Source organism: Athalia rosae, chromosome 8 (genome assembly GCF_917208135.1).
Source record: "Athalia rosae chromosome 8, iyAthRosa1.1, whole genome shotgun sequence".
In the NCBI taxonomy this organism is placed as follows: domain Eukaryota; kingdom Metazoa; phylum Arthropoda; class Insecta; order Hymenoptera; family Athaliidae; genus Athalia; species Athalia rosae.
Genome location: NC_064033.1, coordinates 1,731,979 through 1,755,089, shown reverse-complemented (window position 1 = coordinate 1,755,089; position 23,111 = coordinate 1,731,979). Strand labels below are relative to the sequence as shown.

Below are 23,111 nucleotides of genomic sequence, written 5' to 3'. Positions count from 1 at the left end.
TGAGGTCAAAATACGTAAGAAAAGTGCCATACGATCAATTTAAAAAAATAAAAATTTTTGGTCGAAATTTGAGATTTTTCCAAGGGGTACCCCTTACGATTTTTTCAAATTTTGACCAAAAATTTTTATTTTTCAAAATTGATCGTATGGCACTTTTCTTATGTATTTTGACCTCAGGAACACGAATCCGTTGTCCAAATTGAGCTACGATTTTTTCCCTTCGAGATATCCTCAAATTTATGCAAAAAAATGCCTAAAAATGGCGATAACTCGATAAATTTTATAGATAGATTAATTTTTCTTCCAGATTCGTATTCCTGAGCTCAAATTACATAAATAGAGATTAAAAAATCAATTTTTTTTTTTCGACCCCAAAAAGCTGAATATTAGCGATAACTCGGTCAATTTTAGAGATAGGTCAATTTTTCTTTCGGATTCGGATTCCTGAGGTCAAAATACGTTAGAAAAGTGTAATACAATCAATTTTCAAACTACTTCACTTTTGGCCCAAAAATCGCTACAAATCCCAATCGGTATACCTTGGATTCTTTGGATTTTTGGGCAAAAAAGAAAGTTATGACACTTTTCTAATGTGTTCTGACCCCAGGAATCTAAATCTGAAAGCCAAAATCATCTACTCGTGCAATCGATCAAGTAATCATCAATTATTCGCTGTTGGGAGCATTAAAATTCAGAAATATCGAGTGTTTTTAGTCGTAGACCCACTATGATTCGTCGCAATCCATGCATGGGTCGAAATATTCGAATCTTTTGGCTTACGAGCAAACCCGAGTTGAGCTGGAGTCAGGTAGCCACGAGCGAGGGGTCTTGTTGTGGAGCGTCACCTCTGCTCAGCCTCCAAGGTGACGTCTCACAACAAAACGCTACGCTGCTGACTGTGCTGACTCCAGCAAAGCTCGAGTTTGCTCGTAGACTGATAAATTCGAATATTTTGACGCAGAGTTATTCTTAAATTCATGATGCAAAAGCGATAAAATGGCGATAACTCGGTGAATTTTGTAGATCGATCAATTTTTCCTTCAGATTCGGATTTCTGAGATCGAAATACATAAGAATATCCTTGTAAATCCATCAAAAAAAAAATTTGATTTCCGACCCTCAAATCAACTTCCTTTTATCAGGGTTTCCATGGTATTCTTACATTTTTTTATCTTAGGGATCCGAATCTGGAAGCTTGATTGATTTAACCCACCTCTGTGATGTTTGCTTCAGCAGTTCGACTTGATGCGGAATAATATGCAGTTGATTCGCCACCGTCGTCCGTTAAATAACTTTTAGATCTAGTTCGTCGGCTCGATGGTGCCAAGCTAAGACTTTCGGAAGAATCTTCATGAATCGTCGGAGTTTGGACATCATAGCTCCTAGATCTTCTAGACATGCCTTCGCCTCTTTCTACTTCGATTACAGCCTGGTCTTTGCCTCTTTTTCTGTGAATAGCTGGCGTTACTTCATCCCGTAGTGAATCCGAATCCTCGCTTCCTTGTGCAAAATATTCAGCTTCCTTATCCTTTACGTTCAAACCTTTTCTAGATGATCTTTCACCTTCTTCAACTTGTTTTTTATCTCTTTTACGGCCACTCCGACGTTCTTCATTCTGCTCTTCCTTTTTGCTCGCAGTATCGTCTTTTTCAGTGGAGGAGATGACCTCTAATTCTTCACTTTCCTGAGCTTTTTGTTTCTCTTTCCTTTGCTTTGATTCATTTTCTTTTTTTAATAGTTCTGCTTCTGCTTCAGCTTCGGCAATTTTTTTCTTTTTACGAGCTTCTTTCTTCAATCTTCTCGCCTCTTCATCCCGTTTCTTTTCAGCCTCACGTTTTTCCAATAGCTCCAACTCCTGCCTATGTCTTTTCTCGGCTTCCTCTTTCTCTAAGAGTTCCTTTTCCTCCCTTTCTCTTTCAGAACGTTTTTTATCTTCCTTTTCTTTCATTAGGCGTTCTTTTTCTTTGAGCTCGTCTCTTTCCTTATCTGACGTTTCTTTTTCTTGTGGTAGTGCTTTCAATTTTTCTTCTTCAATTATTTTTTTCTCAGCCTCAACTTTGACGGGACGTTCACGCTCTTCCGTTTCTATTTTCTGACTTTCTTCTTCAGCGACTCGTTGTTTCTCTGCCCTTTCTTTCTCTAATTGATCAGCCTCAGCTTTTTGTCTTTGATCAGCTTCCCTCTTCCCAAGTCGTTTCTGTTCTGCAAGCTTTTCATTCTCGGTTTCTTCTTTTTTCAACCGCTCAGATGCTTCCTTTTGTTTGAGATCTTTTTCTTTCTTCAGTTTATCAGCTTTTTGTTTCTTCTTGATATCAGCTTCTTCCTTCGCGAGTCGTTCCTGTTCAGCAATTTTTTGTTTCTCTGCTTCTTCTTTTTGCAATCGCTCAGACTCTTCTTTCTTTTTTCTATCAGCTTCTTCTTTTGCGAGTCGTTCTTGTTCAGCAATTTTTTGTTTCTCTGCTTCTTCTTTTTGCAATCGCTCAGACTCTTCCTTCTTTTTTCTCTCAGCTTCTTCCTTTGCGAGTCGTTCTTGTTCAGCAATTTTTTGTTTCTCTGCTTCTTCTTTTTTCAATCGCTCAGACTCTTCCTTCTTTTTTCTCTCAGCTTCTTCCTTTGCGAGACGTTCCTGTTCAGCAATTTTTTGTTTCTCTGCTTCTTCCTTTTTCAATCGCTCAGACTCTTCCTTCTTCTTTCTCTCAGCTTCTTCCTTTGCCAGACGTTCCTGTTCAGCAATTTTTTGTTTCTCTGCTTCTTCCTTTTTCAATCGCTCAGACTCTTCCTTCTTTTTTTTCTCAGCTTCTTCCTTTGCGAGTCGTTCCTGTTCAGCAATTTTTTGTTTCTCTGCTTCTTCCTTTTTCAATCGCTCAGACTCTTCCTTCTTTTTTTTCTCAGCTTCTTCCTTTGCGAGTCGTTCCTGTTCAGCAATTTTTTGTTTCTCTGCTTCTTCCTTTTTCAATCGCTCAGACTCTTCCTTCTTTTTTCTCTCAGCTTCTTCCTTTGCGAGTCGTTCCTGTTCAGCAATTTTTTGTTTCTCTGCTTCTTCCTTTTTCAATCGCTCAGACTCTTCCTTCTTTTTTTTCTCAGCTTCTTCCTTTGCGAGTCGTTCCTGTTCAGCAATTTTTTGTTTCTCTGCTTCTTCCTTTTTCAATCGCTCAGACTCTTCCTTCTTTTTTTTCTCAGCTTCTTCCTTTGCGAGTCGTTCCTGTTCAGCAATTTTTTGTTTCTCTGCTTCTTCCTTTTTCAATCGCTCAGACTCTTCCTTCTTTTTTCTATCAGCTTCTTCCTTTGCGAGTCGTTCCTGTTCAGCAATTTTCTGTTTCTCTGCTTCTTCCTTTTTCAATCGCTCGGACTCTTCCTTCTTTTTTCTTTCAGCTTCTTCCTTTGCCAGACGTTCTTGTTCAGCTATTTTTTGTTTCTCTGCTTCTTCCTTTTTCAATCGCTCAGACTCTTCCTTCTTTTTTCTATCAGCTTCTTCCTTTGCGAGTCGTTCCTGTTCAGCAATTTTCTGTTTCTCTGCTTCTTCCTTTTTCAATCGCTCGGACTCTTCCTTCTTTTTTCTTTCAGCTTCTTCCTTTGCCAGACGTTCTTGTTCAGCAATTTTTTGTTTCTCTGCTTCTTCTTTCTGCAATCGCTCAGACTCTTCCTTTTTTTTTCTATCAGCTTCTTCCTTTGCCAGTCGTTCTTGTTCAGCAATTTTTTGTTTCTCTGCTTCTTCCTTTTTCAATCGCTCAGACTCTTCCTTCTTTTTTCTATCAGCTTCTTCCTTTGCGAGTCGTTCCTGTTCAGCAATTTTCTGTTTCTCTGCTTCTTCCTTTTTCAATCGCTCGGACTCTTCCTTCTTTTTTCTTTCAGCTTCTTCCTTTGCCAGACGTTCTTGTTCAGCAATTTTTTGTTTCTCTGCTTCTTCTTTCTGCAATCGCTCAGACTCTTCCTTTTTTTTTCTATCAGCTTCTTCCTTTGCCAGTCGTTCTTGTTCAGCAATTTTTTGTTTCTCTGCTTCTTCTTTCTGCAATCGCTCAGACTCTTCCTTCTTTTTTCTATCAGCTTCTTCCTTTGCCAGTCGTTCTTGTTCAGCAATTTTTTGTTTCTCTGCTTCTTCTTTCTGCAATCGCTCAGACTCTTCCTTCTTTTTTCTCTCAGCTTCTTCCTTTGCGAGTCGTTCCTGTTCAGCAATTTTTTGTTTCTCTGCTTCTTCCTTTTTCAATCGCTCAGACTCTTCCTTCTTTTTTTTCTCAGCTTCTTCCTTTGCGAGTCGTTCCTGTTCAGCAATTTTTTGTTTCTCTGCTTCTTCCTTTTTCAATCGCTCAGACTCTTCCTTCTTTTTTCTCTCAGCTTCTTCCTTTGCGAGTCGTTCCTGTTCAGCAATTTTTTGTTTCTCTGCTTCTTCCTTTTTCAATCGCTCAGACTCTTCCTTCTCTTTTCTATCAGCTTCTTCCTTTGCGAGTCGTTCCTGTTCAGCAATTTTTTGTTTCTCTGCTTCTTCCTTTTTCAATCGCTCAGACTCTTCTTTCTTTTTTCTATCAGCTTCTTCCTTTGCGAGTCGTTCCTGTTCAGCAATTTTTTGTTTCTCTGCTTCTTCTTTCTGCAATCGCTCAGACTCTTCCTTCTTTTTTCTCTCAGCTTCTTCCTTTGCGAGTCGTTCCTGTTCAGCAATTTTTTGTTTCTCTGCTTCTTCTTTTTTCAATCGCTCAGACTCTTCCTTTTTTTTTCTATCAGCTTCTTCCTTTGCCAGACGTTCCTGTTCAGCAATTTTTTGTTTCTCTGCTTCTTCCTTTTTCAATCGCTCAGACTCTTCTTTCTGTCTTCGATCGACTTCCTCCTTCGCAAGACTTTCCTGTTCAGCAAGTTTTTCTCTCTCATCTTCTTCGATCTTTGATCGATTTTTCTCTTTTTTCTGCTGAACGTCTGCTTTTTCAGTTTCCAAACTGATTCGCTCTTTTTCTGTGGTTTCTGCTTTCACCTGTTCAGCTTCATCTTTTACTTTTTTATCAGCTTTTTCCTCTTTGATTGCTTCTTTTTCAACGCTTTTTTTTTGAGCCTCTGGTTCCAATTTCTCTGCCTCTTTCACCCCATCAAGATCTTTCTCTTCGATTTTTTTTGCCCTCTTTAATTCAGCTGGTTTATCATGTTCCAATTTTTCTTCCTCCGTCATTATTTCTGCTTCATCTTGGCTGAGCTTATGCGAATCATCTTCGACTGTGATTTTCGCAGGACTCTGTATATCCAGCTCTTCGATTGAACGTGATTTCTTCATTTTTTTTCCAGTGATCTCTTTTTTTTCCTGTTCAGTCGTTTCGGATGGCATTGTCTCCTCGACTACTTTCATCGCAAGCTCTAGAGTTCTCAATGGTTCCTCCAAATTTTCCAGGTACGTCGTCGCTGACTCTTGAACTGTAGTTATTGATTTTTTCAATTCCTCCAGGGGTAGGACTAGGCCATGCAATACCAGTGCGTCGGGCCCACCGTAGAGTGGTTGTGAAACCGGCCTGTCGACAGCTTGTGTCTGAAGAATCGAAATTGATTTTTCAAGATCGTACAACGAGTCAACGATCGCTTCGATCGCTGCTTCTTCATCGACGGGCTGCATTTCGCTGGCTTGTTCCTGAATCGTTGCAAAACTTTTCTGGATACCTTCCAGAGGACCTATCAGAGTCTGCAATGCTTCAATTTCTATGACCCTCTCTAGACTCTTTTCGGTGGCTATTTGACCCTCAACTTTTGATATAGACTTCATAACTCCTTCTACATGATCGACCAATTTGTTAACAATTGACCAATCAGCAACTAACGGTTCGTCATCGAGTTCTACTTTTACTAACTCACTATCGCTTACCGCTATTTCGCGAACCATTCTCATCGACTCTTCCAAGGCATTCAAAGGCGCTTCTAATTCGCAAAGCGCTCCAAACTGAGGGAAATTCTCTTTGACGATCGTCAAAGATTGTTTTATTCTGATCAAATCTTCTGCAATCGGTTTCAACAATTTATTTTCATCGCTAATGGTATCTGGTTCAATTTCCTCGATCGTTTTGTCAAGACTATCGATGGACTCGGCCAAAATTGTGAGTAATTCTTGATCTGCTTCAAGCGCGGAACTATCGGACTCTTTTATTGCAGCCACGCAATCGGAAATTCCTTGTAAGGGGTCAACCAAACTTTGCAATGCGTTAAATTCAGTTAGCGTGTCGTCGTCGCAATCTACCGTAACTTGTTCAATATCCATTATCATATTTTGAATACCTCGGATCGGCTCCACGATATTTTCGATCACCTCATCTTCGAGTTCCGCTACGTCCATCTCCTTTGGCTCGACCACGTTGTGCTCCTGAATGACGGCGATGCACTTCTGCAATTCTTCGAGTGGGTGGGCCAAAGTTTTCAGTAGAGAAAGATCTTCCGTTTCGGAAATGCTGTCCACTCCTGGTTCGACGGTGGTCTGCTCATAAATCACGGCGATTGATTTTTGCAGCTCTTCGATCGGCGAAGCTATGGCCTTCAACAGCGAAGTATCTTCCCTTTCTGAAATCGAAGTGGTGCCCGGTTCGATTAGAACGTGTTCCTGGATCGCGGCTACGGATTTTTGCAGTTCAATTATCGGTTCAGCTAATGTCTTCAACAGCGAGATGTCTGCCTTCTCCGACAAAGCTTGTTCGGCAGATTCTATCAACGTATGATCCTGAATTACAGCTATTGATCGCTGAAGTTCTTCCAAAGGCGATGCTAAAGTTTTAAGTAACTCGATATCCTCTTTTTCCGACATAGAAATAACGTCCGCTTCCAGGATTACTTGTTCCTCGATGAGGGCAAAACTATTTTGAATTTCCTGCAAAGGATCCGCGAGAGTCTTGAGTACCGATAAATTATCTTGGTCCAGCGTCGTCGTTGCTTCTGGCTCCGAAACAACGTGCTCCTGAATCACGGCTACGGAACGTCGGATTTCCTGGATTGGCGTGGCCAACGTTTTCAGGGCTGAAGAACCGTCAATTTCCGACGTTGTTTCGATATCGGGCTGCATCGCTACTTGCTGTTCGACGAGAGTAATGAATTTTTCGATTTTTTCAAGTGGGTTAGCTATACTGGGCAGCGCAAGGATACTTTCTGAAGGCGATTTCCTGTCTGTTTGGACTGCGATTTCTTCCTGAACTGCCGCAATCGATTCGCATAATTCTGCGAGAGGTTCAGCGAGAGCGATCAATTTTGCGGCATCATCTTGTTCAGGTATATCTTCGACTCCTTCGATCGCTGTGTTCTCCTGAACCACGAGAATGGACTGCTTTAATTCCTCTAAAGGTTTAGCTATCGCTTGTAGCAAGGATAAATCCGTCACTTCAGAATGAGATGTGGCTTCGGATTCAGAGGGAATGCGATTCTCGATACCGATCAAAGTTTTTTGGAGCTCTTCCAAGGGATGGGTCAGCGTTGTGATCAGTGAAACATTATCCCTAGAAATCTTATCCTCTGTGGTCTCCATGGGAATAAGTTCTTCAACAATTGCATCGGACTTTTCAGGCTCATTTTTACTCGGTTCTTGAATAAAACTGCAGTCTTCCGCTTTTTCTACGTGACTAGAAATCGATTCAATAACTGCATTTGAACTGGGCTCTATAAGAGTCTGCTGACTAACGACAGCCAAACATTTTTGTAGCTCTTGAAGAGGTTCAGCTAATATTTTCAACACCGAGATGTCTTCAATTTTTATCAGCGCTTCGGTAGCAGCTTCGTTGTGGAATTGTTCTTGGACGGTAGCTATAGATTTCTGCAAATTTGCCAGCGGCTGAGCGATTTCTTTTGCTAAAAGATTTATCTTGTCCTCGCTCTCTGTAGCCTGGGAATTAATGATTACATTTTCTTGGATGTTAGCGATGCAATTCTGGAGAACATTGATCGGTTCATTCAACGTTTGCTGTATAGAAACGTGTTCCGGCGAGGGAATCACATCAGATCCGGCGTCTAGAGCAATCTGTTGTCTAACAACGGCTACCGACTTTGCAAGTGCATCGAATGGTTCAGCTAAAATATTCAGCAAGTTTGCTCCAGCTGCTTGCGGCAGATCCACGGTATCTTCTCCGATAATTTTTACTTCAGTTATTACTGCGAGAGATTTTTGGAGCTCCCTTAGAGGTGCTGCAATTTCTTCCAGAACGTTCAGATCAGTTTCGAATTCTTTGGCGACCTGTTCTGTTTCCGTGGGAACGTCATCCGCTTTTTTTTCAACAACTACAGGATGTTCATGGACTTTTTCAGTCGCTTTTGGTTCTTCAGATTGCGTGGCTTGCGCTAAAATTTGCGATTCGGTTTCCAAGGCTTTCGCCTCAGCGTCGAGAGATTGATCTTGAATAAGGGCGATAGATTCTTTCAACGTCTTGATTGGTTCAACCAATTCCATAATTGTTTCCAGTCTAGGAATTTCAGATTTGCCCGTTTTTTCGACCGTTCCCGCGACCAACACAATCGCAGTTTGAATTTGCTCCAGAGGAATTTCCAGAGCTTTAAGAACAGCGAATTTCACCCCTTCTTCAGTCACAACTTTTTCACGTACCAATGCTATGTTACTTGCGAGCTCTGCCAACGGACTGGTCAGCTCTCGAACTGATTCTTCATTCTCCACAATTGTGGCGATCACTTCTTGCAACTGTATAAGAGGTTCGATAACCGCTCTCAATAATTCAGGCTTTTGACCTTCCGTGATTTCCGGTTGAACCGCTTTCGCCGAAAATTCGCAAGCTTTTGAAACAGCTTTTTGCAACTTTCCGATCGGTTCAAGAAGTTTAGATATTTCTTGGTGAGCCTGTTCCTGAATTTTTTCACTGTTCGCCGAGTGAATTTCAGGAGTTGCGATTACCTGCGCGACATCAGTGGCTTGGGACGGTTCTTGAAGGGGTATCGCCAGATTTTCAGGCAATTGAATTTGTTCGGGGAGCAGCGCAGAGGTTTCTTCATTGGCTATTTTTTCATCGTTGGTAGCTATTTTAGTCCTCAGTTCCTCTAGGCGGTTAGTAATTACTTTGAGTTCCGATACTTGATCAACTTCGGTGGGAGTTTCACCCTGAATAGCGGCAATGGACGTCTGAATTTCGACGAGTGGTTGAGCTATGCTCATCAGAAGTTGTTGGCCTTCCGATATCTCCGAATTTTCCGCAAGGACCAGTTGATCCCTGATAACGGCGATGGAATTTTTGAGCTCCTGCAACGGCTCGGCGATAAATTCTACATTTTCACTCGTCGCTATCGAAGTTTTCAGTCGCTCCAAGCGTTCACCCAGCTCTGAAACGATCGACAAGTCTTCGAAATCCGTAGTTGACTCAGCCCCCTGGGCCTGGGATACCACGATAGCCTCGATTAATTCCTCCAGTGGTTGGGCGGTAGTCTGCTGAATGTCATTAACATTATCATTTGTCTTGCCAAGCTTAGTCTCATCCGGCTCGGAGATCTTGACTTTTTTCTTATTAGCCTCGGGTGATGTTCGAACGACTTCGAGATCCGGCTCAGAAGCTTCTTGGTTTCCTTGTAAAACAACGCTCTCCTGCTCAATTGCGTGTGATTGATTAACAGACAGTATTCCCTGCTGGGATACATTTTTCTCAATTTCTTTCTCCTCGGCTTTTTGCGACTCGATATTTTTTCCACTCAACACAACTAACGATGCTTGTAATTTATCAACTAGTTGAGCTACCTGTTCGAGATCGTCGACTTCTCCCTCCTTAATTTTTTCCGACCGTTCAAGAGACTGGTTATGAACGATTGTGATGGATTTCTGTAACTCTTTCACAGGTTCGATCAGCTCAGCGATCGCCAATGATTTAATTTGGCATTCCACCGGTGAAACGATCTCTTCGGATTCTATTTTATGTTGAATCGTAGCAAGGGAATTTTCAAATTCTGACAAAGGACTGAGAAGTTTATCGATCAACGAATCTTCAGCAGAGCCTTCACCTTCGTTCGTAGAAGTAATGGATCCGCAAACCGAGGAAATCGATTTCTGCAATTCTTTTATCTGTTCTTCCGCATTTCTCAAATTATCCGAATCTTCGGATGTCGCAGAAGGACCCGCTTCTTGGATAGCGATGATGGATTTTTGTAGATCTTGCAACGGTTTGTTCAATACCTGAATCGAAGTCGCGCTTTCTGTCTCTGGAACTAAAATCGCAGCGACGTTATCACCGCTCTCTTTCAATTCGCCGACAACAGCGGATTCCCTTTCCTTCTCCTTCTCTCCTCTCTCCTTGACTTCTTCAGCCTGCAGAGCGATTTGCAGCGCTTTTCTCAATTCTTGGCTAACCGGGGATGGTTCTCTCTTCGGCAGTTCCTCAACCGTCAAGGACTTTTCAATTTTCGGCGAATCCCTGACAATCTTATCAATTATTTCGCTGATTTTATCCAGCGGTATGAAGATCGCGGATAAAGTTTCTATGATCGACGCCCCCTTGGACTCGTGCGTCAGTTCAGTTTGCAGTAGAGTCAATGATCTCCTCAGTTCTCCTATCGAGCCACTCAACGCCTGGAGTAATTCTGTTGATCCGCAAGTGATCGGAAGCATAGCTTTTTTCACGAGATTGTCACGTAAAATGGTCAACGCCGATTGCAGTTGATTAGTAGGGTACAAAAATCCCTCGATAATCACCTCTTCGTCGATCGGTTGATCGATTTGATTGAACTGATCTTGTGCCGATAGAATTTGCTTCTGAAGAGTTTCCAAAGATTGAGAGATGACGTCGTAGGTACCCTGATCGATGTAATCTTCCAGAGCTGATATCGTGTTGCTGAGATGATCTAGGGGCCCGATCATGTGGCCTCTCAGCGTCACGCTGGGCCTTCGATAATAATCGGTTTTATTCACTTGCTGCTGGACCGTAGTCATGGCCTGATTGAGCGCTTGCAGTGGTTCTACTATTAGATTCGAGTTCTCCTGATGTTCAATTTTGTCTATCGTCGCATTGATCGATGCTTTCAGGCCATTCACGGCTTGAAGAATAACGTTCTTCTTTTCTGCGAGCAACATCGTTTCCGGCACGACGTTTTGGCTACTCTGAATCATCGAGAGTGAGCTTTGAAATTCTATCAACGGTTCAACGAGAGTCTTCAGTTCCCAAATAGCACATTTCTGCTGCTCTAATAATTCCAGATCTTTCATTACAACGTTAATCGTTTCTTTCAAAGTATTTATCGGTTCTCCTAAGAAAGCTGCAACATCGGTCTCCACCGCATCCTTCGCGGTCGCTTCGAGGTCGACCATACACCTGTGCATGATATCAAGCGGTCTCGATATATCGGATAATACTTGCATCACTTGCTGCCTCGTGTTGATCTCCTTCGCCACCAGCGGAATCCACATTTGAATTTCATCCAGGACTTGTATAATTTTTGCAAAGTCCAGGAATCCCTCGGCAGCGTTTTCACTAGCTACTTGTTTCATAACTTCACCGATTTCTCGAATCGGCTGTTCCAGATGATTCAGAATCAGCAATTCTTCGTTATTGTGCTTTTTCGTACTCAGCGTATCCCGAAGATTTAACAACGGTTGAAATAAATTTTCCAAAGCATTGAGGACTTCCGCGTTAGAAAGTGCCTTGCCGTAAGGAGCTGTCGAAACGTGCAACGTTGACACTGTTTGCCTAAGTTCTTCTAGTCTGCAACCAAGTTCGGAAGGAGGGGCGTCAATTTCAGTCAGTTGTTCGAAGTCGTCTAAAGTATTCGCTATCTCAAGTTGAACTTTATGAAGAGGTTCGCAGACTATTTTGGCTAGAGTTGAACCCGCAGTTTGTTGAGATTCCATTTTTACGATCTGATTAAATGAATCTCCGGATCCTGCGTTCGAAGGATCCTCGATAATAGCTACTTTTTCTGTTCCTAATTTTTCTGATTCCGGTTGAGAGGTATTTTGAATTTCTCGGCTCGCCAACGAGGGCATGGATCTCATTGAATCCACAGTTACGATCGTTTGAGCATCTCCTTCCGCTGCCGATGCCAATTTTGTCGTAGGCATCGATTCGATTGACAAAGTATCCGATACTCGAGACTCGAGTTCACCTAGCTTAGATTCACCGTCCTCTGCAACGTTTTTCACGCTCTCGATTTTTTCAGGGACTTCGGACTGCATCGTTTTAATTTCCGCAATCGATTCGGGTTCTAAAGATTCTACGGCTTGTTGCAATTCTTTTTTGTACACGGCTTCTTTGATCGCCAGAGGCACTTGGTTTTCGATCTCTTCCAGGACTTCTATAAGATTTTGGAGTCCACTGCTCTCACTTTCTTCCATAACGTTCAATGTAATTACGTGCAGAGCTTTGATCGGCTGTTTAACACATTCAAGAATTTCGAGGTCCTCGGGTTTGTGATTGATCGAAACAGCTTCGTTCAGTTTGGCCAACGGTTCCTTCAAATCCGTCAAAATTTCCGTCATCTCTTCGTCACTGGGTGGTTCGGAATAGGATGCGGTGATCGCGATATTCGTAACTATTTGATTCAAGACATTTATCGACGCTGCGATCGGCGATTTTTTCGCACCGGATCTTCGCATTTCTTCTAAAATGGTTGTCAATGTATTTTGAATCGTGTCGAAGGGAACCGCTATTTTTCCAGCCAGTCTTTTAGGCTTCGCTACTTCGACAGTCTCGACTGGTTTCGCTTTCTCTTTTTTCAATTTTCTACGCTTCGCTAATTCTTTGGCAACCAATGGAACATCCTTCTCTATTTCTTCCAGTAATTCTAACACCGGAAGTACAGACGGAGCTTCGGTACTCTGAATCACTTTTAAAACGACCATTTTAAGTTGCTCTACAGGTTGGACGATATGCTTCAGAATCGCTGCTTCTTGTTCTCCGTGTTCTTTGATCAACAAAATTCTCTGCATTTGTAGTAAGGGTTTTTTCAATTTTGACAGTTCCTCGATAGTCTGCTCGTCACTCAATGGCTCCGACACAGAACCGGTCGCTACAGCTAGAGCAGCGATAACTTGTCTTACCTCTTCGACGCTTTCAGCGATAGTGGAAGACGGGAGATTATCGATATTCAATGCCTCTTCTTGTTCTTCTAAAGCAGAAGACAGCGCAAAATGTACGCCACTCAAAAGCCCTGAAATATTCGCCCCAAGAACTTGCGGCTTCGGTTCAGAAACCTGAGCTACTTTTTCTTTCTTTGATTTTTTCTTAATTTCAAGTTTTTTTATTATGTCAGGAACTTGAGCTTGAATATCTTCGATAACATGAAGGACCGGTTCCACCAGAGCCGCACCGGTAGCTGGTTCAGATTTTATCACGGTTTCAACGACGTGTTTGAGTTCCCTGATTTGCGGCGTGATATTTTTTATGAGCACCATTTCCTCGGGTGCGTGATCCAAATTCAACGCAACTTGGAGATCGAGGAGAGGCTCGCGCAAGTCCGACAACGCGTTCACGGTTTCTTCGGTTTTAAGGGTCGTGGCAGTGTGAGCTGCCGAAGAAACGAACTGTCTCAATTCCACGAGACAAGAAGCCAGTTCCGAAGACTGCACGGTGGGATTATCAACTTTTTCCACTTCGTCGAGAGCCGTGCTAATTTTCGATTGAATGTCGATCAAAGGATCTAAAATCTGATCGGCCAGTGTCTGCGGCTCTTCGATCGACAACGAGTCCAACGAACCTTTTTCCAGCTTGGCAGGATCCACCCTTGCGATCAACGGTATCTGCTCCTCCAGTTCCTCCAGTAGACCGGACAGTGAATTCACTTCTTCGACGTCTTCGCGTTGAAGTACCTCCTGAACGACAATTTTTAATTTCGAAATTGGATTTGCTATGTTCTCTATTATCATTGATTCGTCGCTGTTGTGATCTTTCGCGATTAAAATATGCTGCAATTTCGATAGAGATTCTTTAAGGTCCGCGAGAACGTGTACGGTCCCTTTATCGGATGATTGGTCGGCTTGATTGATGACTTTGGAAATATTTTCCCTTATTTCTATCACCTGAAGAGCGATCTCGGATGCTGGAGATGTTGAACGCGCTGATTTTTCGTGCTCGTCAACAATTACGGACATCTCTTCGCAAATGTCGTTCAGCGGAGATTTGACTTTCGCGACAAGTTCCTTCAGCTTCGAATCGTTGTCGAGCGTAGCCTTGTTCTCCCTGTTCAACACTTCCTCGACGACAACCGGGACTCTGCTTTCGATTTTATTCAATACCGCTAGTACGGGTTGTAACAACTGAGCAACTTTGGTTTTAGCTGATACCGATGACAGAGCTTCTCTCAGACTCGCGAGTGGGACTTCCATGCTTTTCAGAATGATCAATTCCTCGTGACCGTGATCTTGCAACTCCAGCGATGATAACAACGCGTGAAGTGGTCCCTTCAAGTTCACAAATACCTCCACCGTTTCCTCGTCATTTTTCGAATTAACGATCCTATCCAAATTCTGATTCAGACCTTCGATGTAATTCACGATGGACGACGAACGCCCTCGTTTTTTCGCTACCCTCTCGTACTCGCCCAAAACGTCCGACAAATTCGTCTTGACATCGCGAAGGGGTTCGAGCAGTGCGTGCGAAATCGGTGTCACGTTCGCAAGTTGTTCTCGCATCGCCGTAGATTTTAACTGCACAGCTTCCAGCGGTTGCACCAGATCGTTAACGGCATTCACAAGAGCTCGTCCCGCGCCTCCGTTAATTTTTTCATCGACGACGTCCGTCTGGATGCTACTCATTGCATCGTACAGCGAATGAAGTGGTTTATCGATCGACAACAAGGTCGCTACACTATCGTCGTCCAAGGTGTCGTTCACCAAATTGACGTTCGCAAAAACGTTGTCGACGAAATTCTCAATTTCACCCATCGGAATGTCCAGAGCTGAGAACACAGCCTCGTTTCTAACGATCTTGGCGATCCGAACGACATTGCTCAGGGAGACGGTCAGCTTATCGGTCGCACCCGACGCTAAGGGAAGTCCTGGTGAAATTTTGCCGAATATATTTTTCACCAGACTTATTTCATCCGTGAGTTCTTTTAGGTGGCGTACAGTTTTCTTAACTGTTTCAACCCGCGTTACGGCAGTTTCAAGATTTTCAATCAGCGGCAGTATCGCCTTGATCTCTACGCTGTTCTGGCGCCCCTCCAACTTTGCGCTATTGTTGATTGATTTGACGGAATTTCGCACCCTCTCCTTTATCTCCGCCAGTTTACCGAGAGCTTCGTTGTCGTGGCAAGTCGTTAGACCGGATAATTCGACCACCGGCTGATAAAAATTGTGTATCAAATCTACGACGAACAGGTCACCGATTTTTCCAATGCAGATACTTTTGATCGTGTCTAGATTCGATTGTATTTCGATCAGCGGTGATTTCAGGCTCTCCAGAACCAAAGTTTTATCCTCGTTGGTTGTGCAATTTTCGGCGGCGGCAAGAACGTTGGCGATCGCAGTCCTCATCTTTTCAATCGCCAAGGAAACTCCACTGTCCTGAATTTTCGCTACCGCGTCCTGCTGCAACCGATCGATAATTTGGTCCAACGGATCTTTGACGTCGTCGAGTGCTGATATGTTTGGATTTCTCGCGTCTCCGGTGTCGAGTAAATTTTTTTGACACAAAGTTACGGTTTGATTCAAAAATTCGAGGGATTCCAAAAGATGATTCAGATCGCTGGTTTGTAACTCTACGGCAGATTCCAACTTTCGCAGTTGATTGTTGAGCCCGTCGACGGGTTCGGCCAGATTCTGAACGATAAAAGAATTGTTGGTGTCGGTAAGTTTCCGTTTTCCAGACTGCAGGACAGCATTTTCCAGGACCTGGGCGAGGCTCTTCTGCATCTCGATCAGCAGCGATCTTGAATGTTTCAGAGGATTGATGGGAAGGGAAGAAATCGCTTCGATCGTATTCCGTAGCTCGAGGACGGATCTGGCTACGATCTGCACATCTTTATTTTCTCCATGAACTGTCTTGTCTTTTTCAAGCCTCGAAAGTTCTCGGTCCAGTCCCGTCGCGGCTTCGGCCAACGCCATCACCGTGATGGAATGGTAGCCGGTGGCCTCACCCCCGTAACTTTCCAAAGCTGCGGACAAAGTGGTCAATCTATTTTTCAACTCGTTCACAGAGACAGCCAAGTCCACCCCGGACTCCGATTCCAACGAGATCTCAGGATTGCTGGCGATCAGCCTGACGATTCGTTCCAGCTCTTCAACCGGTCGCGTCAGCGACTCCACGACTATAGTGTCGATGTTTTCGGTCGTTCCATCCACCGGACTCACCGTCACGCTTTTTATGAACAGATCCAAGGTGTCGTGTATGCGTTTCAGATGAGCCGTGATACCGGAAGTGCCTCGAACGCGATCCTGAAGAATCGCGGTACTCTTACCGAGACGAGATGTGGTCTGAATTATTCTTTGAAGAGCTATCGGTTTCTCGCAATTCGTCTGACCCGATAGCTCGTGTTCGATTTTTGCCAATCCGGACGATATTTCGTCGATCGGATCGGTGAGCGACTCCAAAATTATTATGTCGGATTTCACCGCCTGCGATCCTTCCTGACGTTTTATCAACTCGATGCCCCTCAGAAGTTCTTCCATAGGGCCGCTGACGGATTCTAACAGCGAAATTCTCACCGCCTGAGTGAGAGACTTGTCTCCAGCCGATTTGAGGGCCTTCTCCTCCACCAGTGAGACTTCCTCGCAAAGTTCCTGGATCGGTCGAACGATGTGTTCCATAATAGTGGCGTTCAATTGCGACTCGCTATCGGCTTCGAATAGCGTGTCAAGGTTCACCAGCGCGTTTCTTATAATTCTAACGGGCTGCGTCAGCCTGTGGATGTTTTCGATCAACCGTTCCTTGTTACCCTTGGATAACGATTTTTGTCCATCGGACTCCGACGATTTTTCGACTGTAGCGAGATCCTGAATTTCTACATCAGGATTACTCTCGTCCTGCGCTCCGGCGGCGGCGATCGATTCAGTTTTCAAATCAGCCCGGTCCGATGATTCTCCTCCCTTCGCGGACTCCTCCTTGCTACCCTTGCGCGACAGAGATTTTTCTTTCTTTTTTTTAGCCTTCTTTTTCTTCGGCGCGCTGGTCGCCGCGTCCAACGGGGAGTCACCTTCGTAACTGGAAGTTTGTTCGCCGCTGCTGTGCTTGCTGTTCGATTTTCGCTTCAGCGCTTCTTTCTGACCGGTGCGATCGGAGCTCGAAACTACCTGCGAGTGTATCGAGAGAGCATCCGTGAACGGGTCGCTGTCGTCCTTCGTCGAAACCTGACCCGTCGGCTCGCGCGCACTGTGGTAACTCTCGGACTCCAATCTCTGACTTTTCGCGCTCCTCTCGCTCCTCTCGCTCCTCTCGCTCCTCGACGACATGCTGCCTGACTTTTTTCGCGGCGGTCTCAGCGGCCTTCCATCTTCACCGATGAGCGGAGTAGCGGTCATCGCTCGATCGAACTGGTTCACGTCATCCCCATGAATTTCAGGCGACGACAGCGGCTGGGTCTGATCTTCCATTATAGACATGTCGTCCATGTCGGCTTCCGTTCGCAAATCTTCTTCGGCGGTAATAAAATAATCCGGAGACACGTCGATCACTACCGCCTCCATTAAAAGATTACCGGAATTCGAAGTCTCTTTCACGAAACGCAACGGGGGTAGTTCTATCACATTATGTTCTGGAAGATTAAAAATCATTGAGGATACAATCGCGAGCCTTATAGCTTCTGGCTTTCGCGATTACAATATTCCGGTGATTTCCTTACCGGTGACGTGTTCCGACAATTGGTCGGCGTACATTTCGACGATCTGAAGAGCTTCCTCTTCGGTGAGATCCGGTGTCTCGTAGAGGCTAACAGAAACCTCCTTACCGTCGAAACTGAAGGAAACCTCGCCGCGTTCGTCGAGCGTCATGGATTGGTCGGTCTGGGGTGTGTCGTACATTTGGGATGTCCTTTCTTCGTGTATCGTCGACAGGGATAAATTTCGGGCGAGATCGTGCCCCGCTGGTATCTCCTTCGCGTCTTTCTTAGCTGCCCCCCGATCTGCCGTTGAAAACGGTGGTCAGATTTCCCGATCGATTCACTCGGAGTTAATGAAAATTACCTTCGAATCCGAGGAGTGACGCCGAACTGCTGACCGTCCCCATGCAGTTGGTCGCTTCGCAGGTGTATGTTCCGAGACAACAGGTGCCATCCTGGCCCGATATGATTCTGTGAATGTCACCGGGCTTCAGCTCGACGCCGTCTTTGTACCATTTTAAAATTGGCTGAGGGACTCCGATGACCTTGCACTCCAGATTGACAGCCCCCTCTTCGGAGAGGATAGCCCGAAGGCTCTCGAGGAACTTTGGCGTTTTGAAATGCTTAGGAATTAATAGCTTCAGAAAACAGGAGGTGATGCTGTGACCGAAGTCGTTCGTAGCGACGCACTTCCATTCGGCCTGAAATAATAATTTCCATGGATGTAGTGTAGAAATAGCGCGAGATTTTTTTTTTTTTTCGCAAGTCTTACTTGATCTGAAAATTCCAACTTTCGAATATCGAAGTGGCAGGTGCCCAATGTTTCTCTCGAGAAGAGGTACCTCTCGTTATCTTTCACCGGTTCGTCATCTCGGTACCACGACAAGCCAGGCTCTGGCACAATGCTCACTGGGGAAAGTGGGGGAAGTAAACGTTACTGCGGTGATGATAATATTTTTACCGGTGAATGAATTACCTTGAATCGTGAAGCGAAAGTCCTCGTTTATTTTCGCTTCGCAACTTTTCAGACCCTTGATAAATTTCGGCGGCTGATTCGTGCTGAACAACTGAAGACGTTCCTCTTCGTTCAGCTGGTTTTGAATATCCTCGACGGTCAATTCGGCCGTGCTCTTCGTTTCACCCATACAATTCCTCGCGATGCAACAGTAAGAACCTGCGGATAGCAACGAGTAAGAATTTTTATCTGTGCGGGGATCGTCGCACCCCACTAGTCGATTACTCACCCAGAGAATTGGTACCCGTCAATTGATAAACGTCTCCAGGTTTCAATTCCTGACCGTCCTTGAACCATCGCAACGCGGGCGTTGGAAATCCGACCACTTTGCACTCGAAAGAAACAAGACCTTCTTCGGTGAGCACCGCTCTCAGGCTTTCCATAAATCTCGGTTTTCTGTAGTTCTTCGGAACTGCAGAAATGAAAAAAATCGCATGCCGATAAAGACGATTCGATAATCGCCTCGCGGAAAATTTTCAATGATCCGGACTCACTCGACATCATTACGTGGCAGGTGGTGAACTGTTTGACATTCTCGTTACTGGTCGCCACACACTTCCACTCCCCTTCGTCCATCGCTTCCAGTGGTTTTATTTCAATGGAATAACCGCCCAATCCATCCTCCATTATGTGATATTTTTCACTACCCTCTACGCGTCCTTCTTTGTTGTACCAAACGATACTCTTCGGCCACGGTGGTACTTGAACTATAATTATCGTACGCGATTAAAATGGGGGGGTGAAAGGAAATTTCGTCGAAGATTTCGGAAATTCACCTTGACACGAAAGGGTCAGAGAATCGCCGATTTTGCTGGATTCGTCGCGTAGAATTTTTTTGAATACTGGTAACGGTCCGGACGGAGTCAGATTGTCGGCTGGCCTCAGTGAACCTTCTCGACTGCCCTTGCCGACGACGTGAACCTGATGATTTTTTTCAAAATAAAATTGCAAATCCAGAGCGAGAAGTTTCGTTCTTACGCCGCGCTCACCTTCGACGAAGAATAAGTTACGCCCATACAATTCACCGCCTCGCAAGTATAAGTCCCGAGAGAAGTTGGGTCGTTGGGATTCGCCGTGAGGGCGAAAACGTCGCCGGCTTTTATCTCTTTGTCATCTTTGAACCACCTCAAAACCGGCGTTGGAACACCGACCACCTTGCACTCCAAAGAAACAGTTCCCATTTCCGTAAGGAGCGCCCGAAGTTCTTCCACAAATTCCGGTTTTTTGTAGGCTTTCGGTACTGCGGCGATATTTTTGTAAGATTGGATTCGATCGGATTGCTTTTTTTTCTTTTTTTTTTTTCTGACTCACCGACAACGTTCAGGTGGGACGTGCAGGACGATCGACCGGAAGGATTTTCGGCCATGCATGTCCAGTGGCCCTGGTCGTCGACCGTTACCGGTGCGACGTCGACGCAGTGAAAATTTCCTTCGTGTACGAAGGTGAACCTCGTCCCTTCCTGGAGGGGTTCGTCGTTCCTGTGCCATGTGACCTGCGGGAGGGAAGAAGTTCGACACGAGATTCCGCAGCGTCTTTGATCTGCCGCGCGAATGAACGGTCGACGAAAAGCGCAGAAGGACCAAATATCGCGCGTTACGAATTTCTAAAAATATCCTCTTCACGACCGCATTGTCAGAGAAAATAAAGTAACCGCGTACGGCAGTATCCAAGAACTCTGCTTTACACCGAGGAGTGTCGACGAAGTAAGTGACAGAGTCGTTCGTCCGTTTGTGTGTGTGTTCGTGCGAATCGGCGCGCTGCGGGAGCCGGCTGTGATATTCTATTAATAAAACGAACTCTGAGATAATAACGGATCTCCGTTAGTACGATCTATAGAATTTCAGGTTCTCGTACGACAAGTGAAATAAGATTAATGGGTCGTTCGACGATCAACGAACGGCCGGACTCGAGAGTTTTCCTTTTCTGAAAAAATCGAATACCCGAAATTCAGCAGCGCGCGTCCCGCGGTAGCAACTGCCCCTCGAAAAAAGTCCACCTAGTTATTTCCCCATGATTATTTCCAATCGTTTATGTTGGCTTTGAATCCGATCGCTCGGAAGCTTATTTTTACACGTGTCCCATTTCTCTTGTCCGGATATGTCAGAATCATTCGGTTCTTCGTGGACCTCGAGTCCCCGAATTGGGGAAAAAAAAAAAATTCAGTCTTCGCCGTTAATTTTGGGAAAAATAAAAATTTTATTCGAGCCAATTTCGGCATAGACCAGACGGTGCCAATGACCGTTAAGAAAACCTGGTCAAGATTGCAATTCCAAAGTTAGGCCGGGGCCCTCGGGTCGTGGACCTCGTCATCTTCCTCATTCTTCCGTTCCCCCCCTTGAATCCTCTCTTTTCCCTAATTTCCCCTACCACATAAAACCGTCTCGTCTATTCTCCGATCCGCATGGGTCCGTCTATTCTCATATCCTGGACCGATATAAGCGGTATTACAAGTATTACCGGGGTGAACGACCCAAGGGTTGATGAGTCTCGGTATTTAAATTTAGAAATTTCATCACCGAAGGGGCTAACGAAATCCGGAAGTGAAAACAACAGGTGCGGAGATTTTTCATTGCCCGGCAGAGCCCCAACCAACCCCCGGGTGAAAGGGACGTACCTTCAAGTGCGTCGAGCTTCTGATTTCTACGAGAAATCTCGTACGGGTTCCAACTTTGACGGCCAAGTCGCTCAGTCTTCTGACAAAGGTCGGAAGATCACCGTCGTCATCCCCCTTCGTATCCTCCACGTTGAAGCGAATCACTCGCGACGATTCACCGGCGATATTTTTTGCGACGAGTGCGTAACGTCCGGCGTCTTCCATCTTCGTGTGTTCCAACGTCAACTGAACAACGTTACCCCGCGTGTGAACGTGGTAACGATCCCTAGCTAGGGGAAGTTGATCCCGCAATCTGAAAATTTCGGGGGATAAAAAATTGTGGAGCGAGAGAAAAAAAATATATCGAAAAACCAGCGACGACAGAGCGGGGGGGGCGTCGTGTTCGGAATTTTAATTTCCTTCAATCAGTCGGGCGCACGTCACGTCGACCTGTCATCGCGTCGGATAATTCAACGATTTTAAAAATAGCCCGCCTGCCTTAACGCGCGTATCACCACGTGCTTCGGCATCCCCGCTATGTCGCAAAGGAATTCAAGGAGTCTCGCGTCGAGCTCCTGCGCGGGCGATGAAAACAAAAAAAAGGCGATCCAAAGCACCCCCGACAATGATCGGTAAAATAATCGGCGGCCCTTGTCCCGTCGAGGAAACAACCTCATTCCGAAGGGTACGAATTGGATCGCAACATCGGCGACCTTCTTTCGCAACTTTCGATCGGCAAATGTCAGAACAAGATGCTGATCCGATTCTGGTAGCTTCGGGGATGGCTGATGTCCAAGCGACGTCCTAAAAAAGGCTTCTGGGCCCCGATCGATCGATCGATCGATCGTTGGCTGCGTTTTTTGCAGACGAGAAATTTTCGAGTAGTTTTTTTTTTTTTTAAATTTCATCGTTAGAAAATGAATATCGCAAAGGCTGTTCCGTCAAAACGACGGCGAGTCGGCGTAACGAATAATGAATTTGGCAAGACTCCTACAATTAACTGCCCTGCGCACTGAAAATTATTCGCCCGTTTCCCTGTCACCTTCCGACGATCGTTTTACGGAGAGTCGAGCATTTGAGCTTTCGAGAAATCTCTGAGCTTTGTGATCACGTACCCTTTCTCCCTTCCGTTCGAATGCGTTACGGCCCTTTTGCCATTGGCGCATTTGCAGCACTGACTCCCCATAGCGAGTCAAATCGGCGCTCGTCTGACCCACATCTGCGAACGATACCGCAGAGGAGAAAAAAAATGAAACTCGTAAATTTTTACCCGATGGTGTCTTACGTTAGCCGACGCTACGGATCATCGTAGATTTCACGTAACCGCACACTTTATTTATAGTCATTCTTTCACCAATGTTTTATTCACGCAGTCGAGGTTTACTGGCAGTTATGAATTTCGAACGATTGTTCAACGTTTCGTGTCGACCTCTTCGCCGAATTGATTTTTTCAGAGTCGTCTGCGCCACTATGGTAAAACTGTTCTTCTCGACATCTGTACCTACATACAACTATAATTGCGTTAAATCTGACGGCCTAACCGATTCCTGACCTTAACATGAATAATCAAATCGTTTAAATAGAGTGCTGCACAGTCACTCACTTCGCTTACGTGTTGCGAAATTTTTTCACTGCCCGATGTCATGCAAGGACGTCGCAAGCACAATCGATTATCCGTACGAAAAATCGGCTAGATTTTCGAAGATTTTTATTTCTCGTCATTTATACGAGTCGCTGGTTCGTTTTTTTTATTTTTATTTCGATAACTACTATCCACTCGAGCCACTTTTAACGGTCAGCTTTTAATTATCTTGTCGTGGAATTTTATCA

General features: G+C 44.8%; 1 protein-coding gene across 5 annotated transcripts in view; it reads right to left on the bottom strand.

The window, feature by feature from the left end:
* The window catches only part of LOC105687953 (titin homolog), a 39,207-nt gene that overhangs the window by 13,734 nt on the left and 2,362 nt on the right, over positions 1–23,111 (bottom strand). For 2 of the 5 annotated variants that reach the window (XM_025746266.2, XM_048659765.1), the window contains 11 exons: positions 21,303–21,594; positions 20,000–20,180; positions 19,678–19,928; positions 19,465–19,609; positions 19,183–19,395; positions 18,918–19,100; positions 18,650–18,847; positions 18,446–18,582; positions 18,038–18,374; positions 17,698–17,976; positions 1,214–17,610 (listed from right to left, as the gene is read on the bottom strand). In XM_025746266.2, coding sequence (XP_025602051.2) covers positions 1,214–17,610; positions 17,698–17,976; positions 18,038–18,374; positions 18,446–18,582; positions 18,650–18,847; positions 18,918–19,100; positions 19,183–19,395; positions 19,465–19,609; positions 19,678–19,928; positions 20,000–20,180; positions 21,303–21,594 — 18,613 coding nt within the window. Of the gene's footprint in view, positions 1–1,213; positions 17,611–17,697; positions 17,977–18,037; positions 18,375–18,445; positions 18,583–18,649; positions 18,848–18,917; positions 19,101–19,182; positions 19,396–19,464; positions 19,610–19,677; positions 19,929–19,999; positions 20,181–21,302; positions 21,595–22,396; positions 22,757–23,111 lie in introns of those variants that run through there. The other 3 variants (XM_048659767.1, XM_048659766.1, XM_048659768.1) reach the window with 3 other exon arrangements.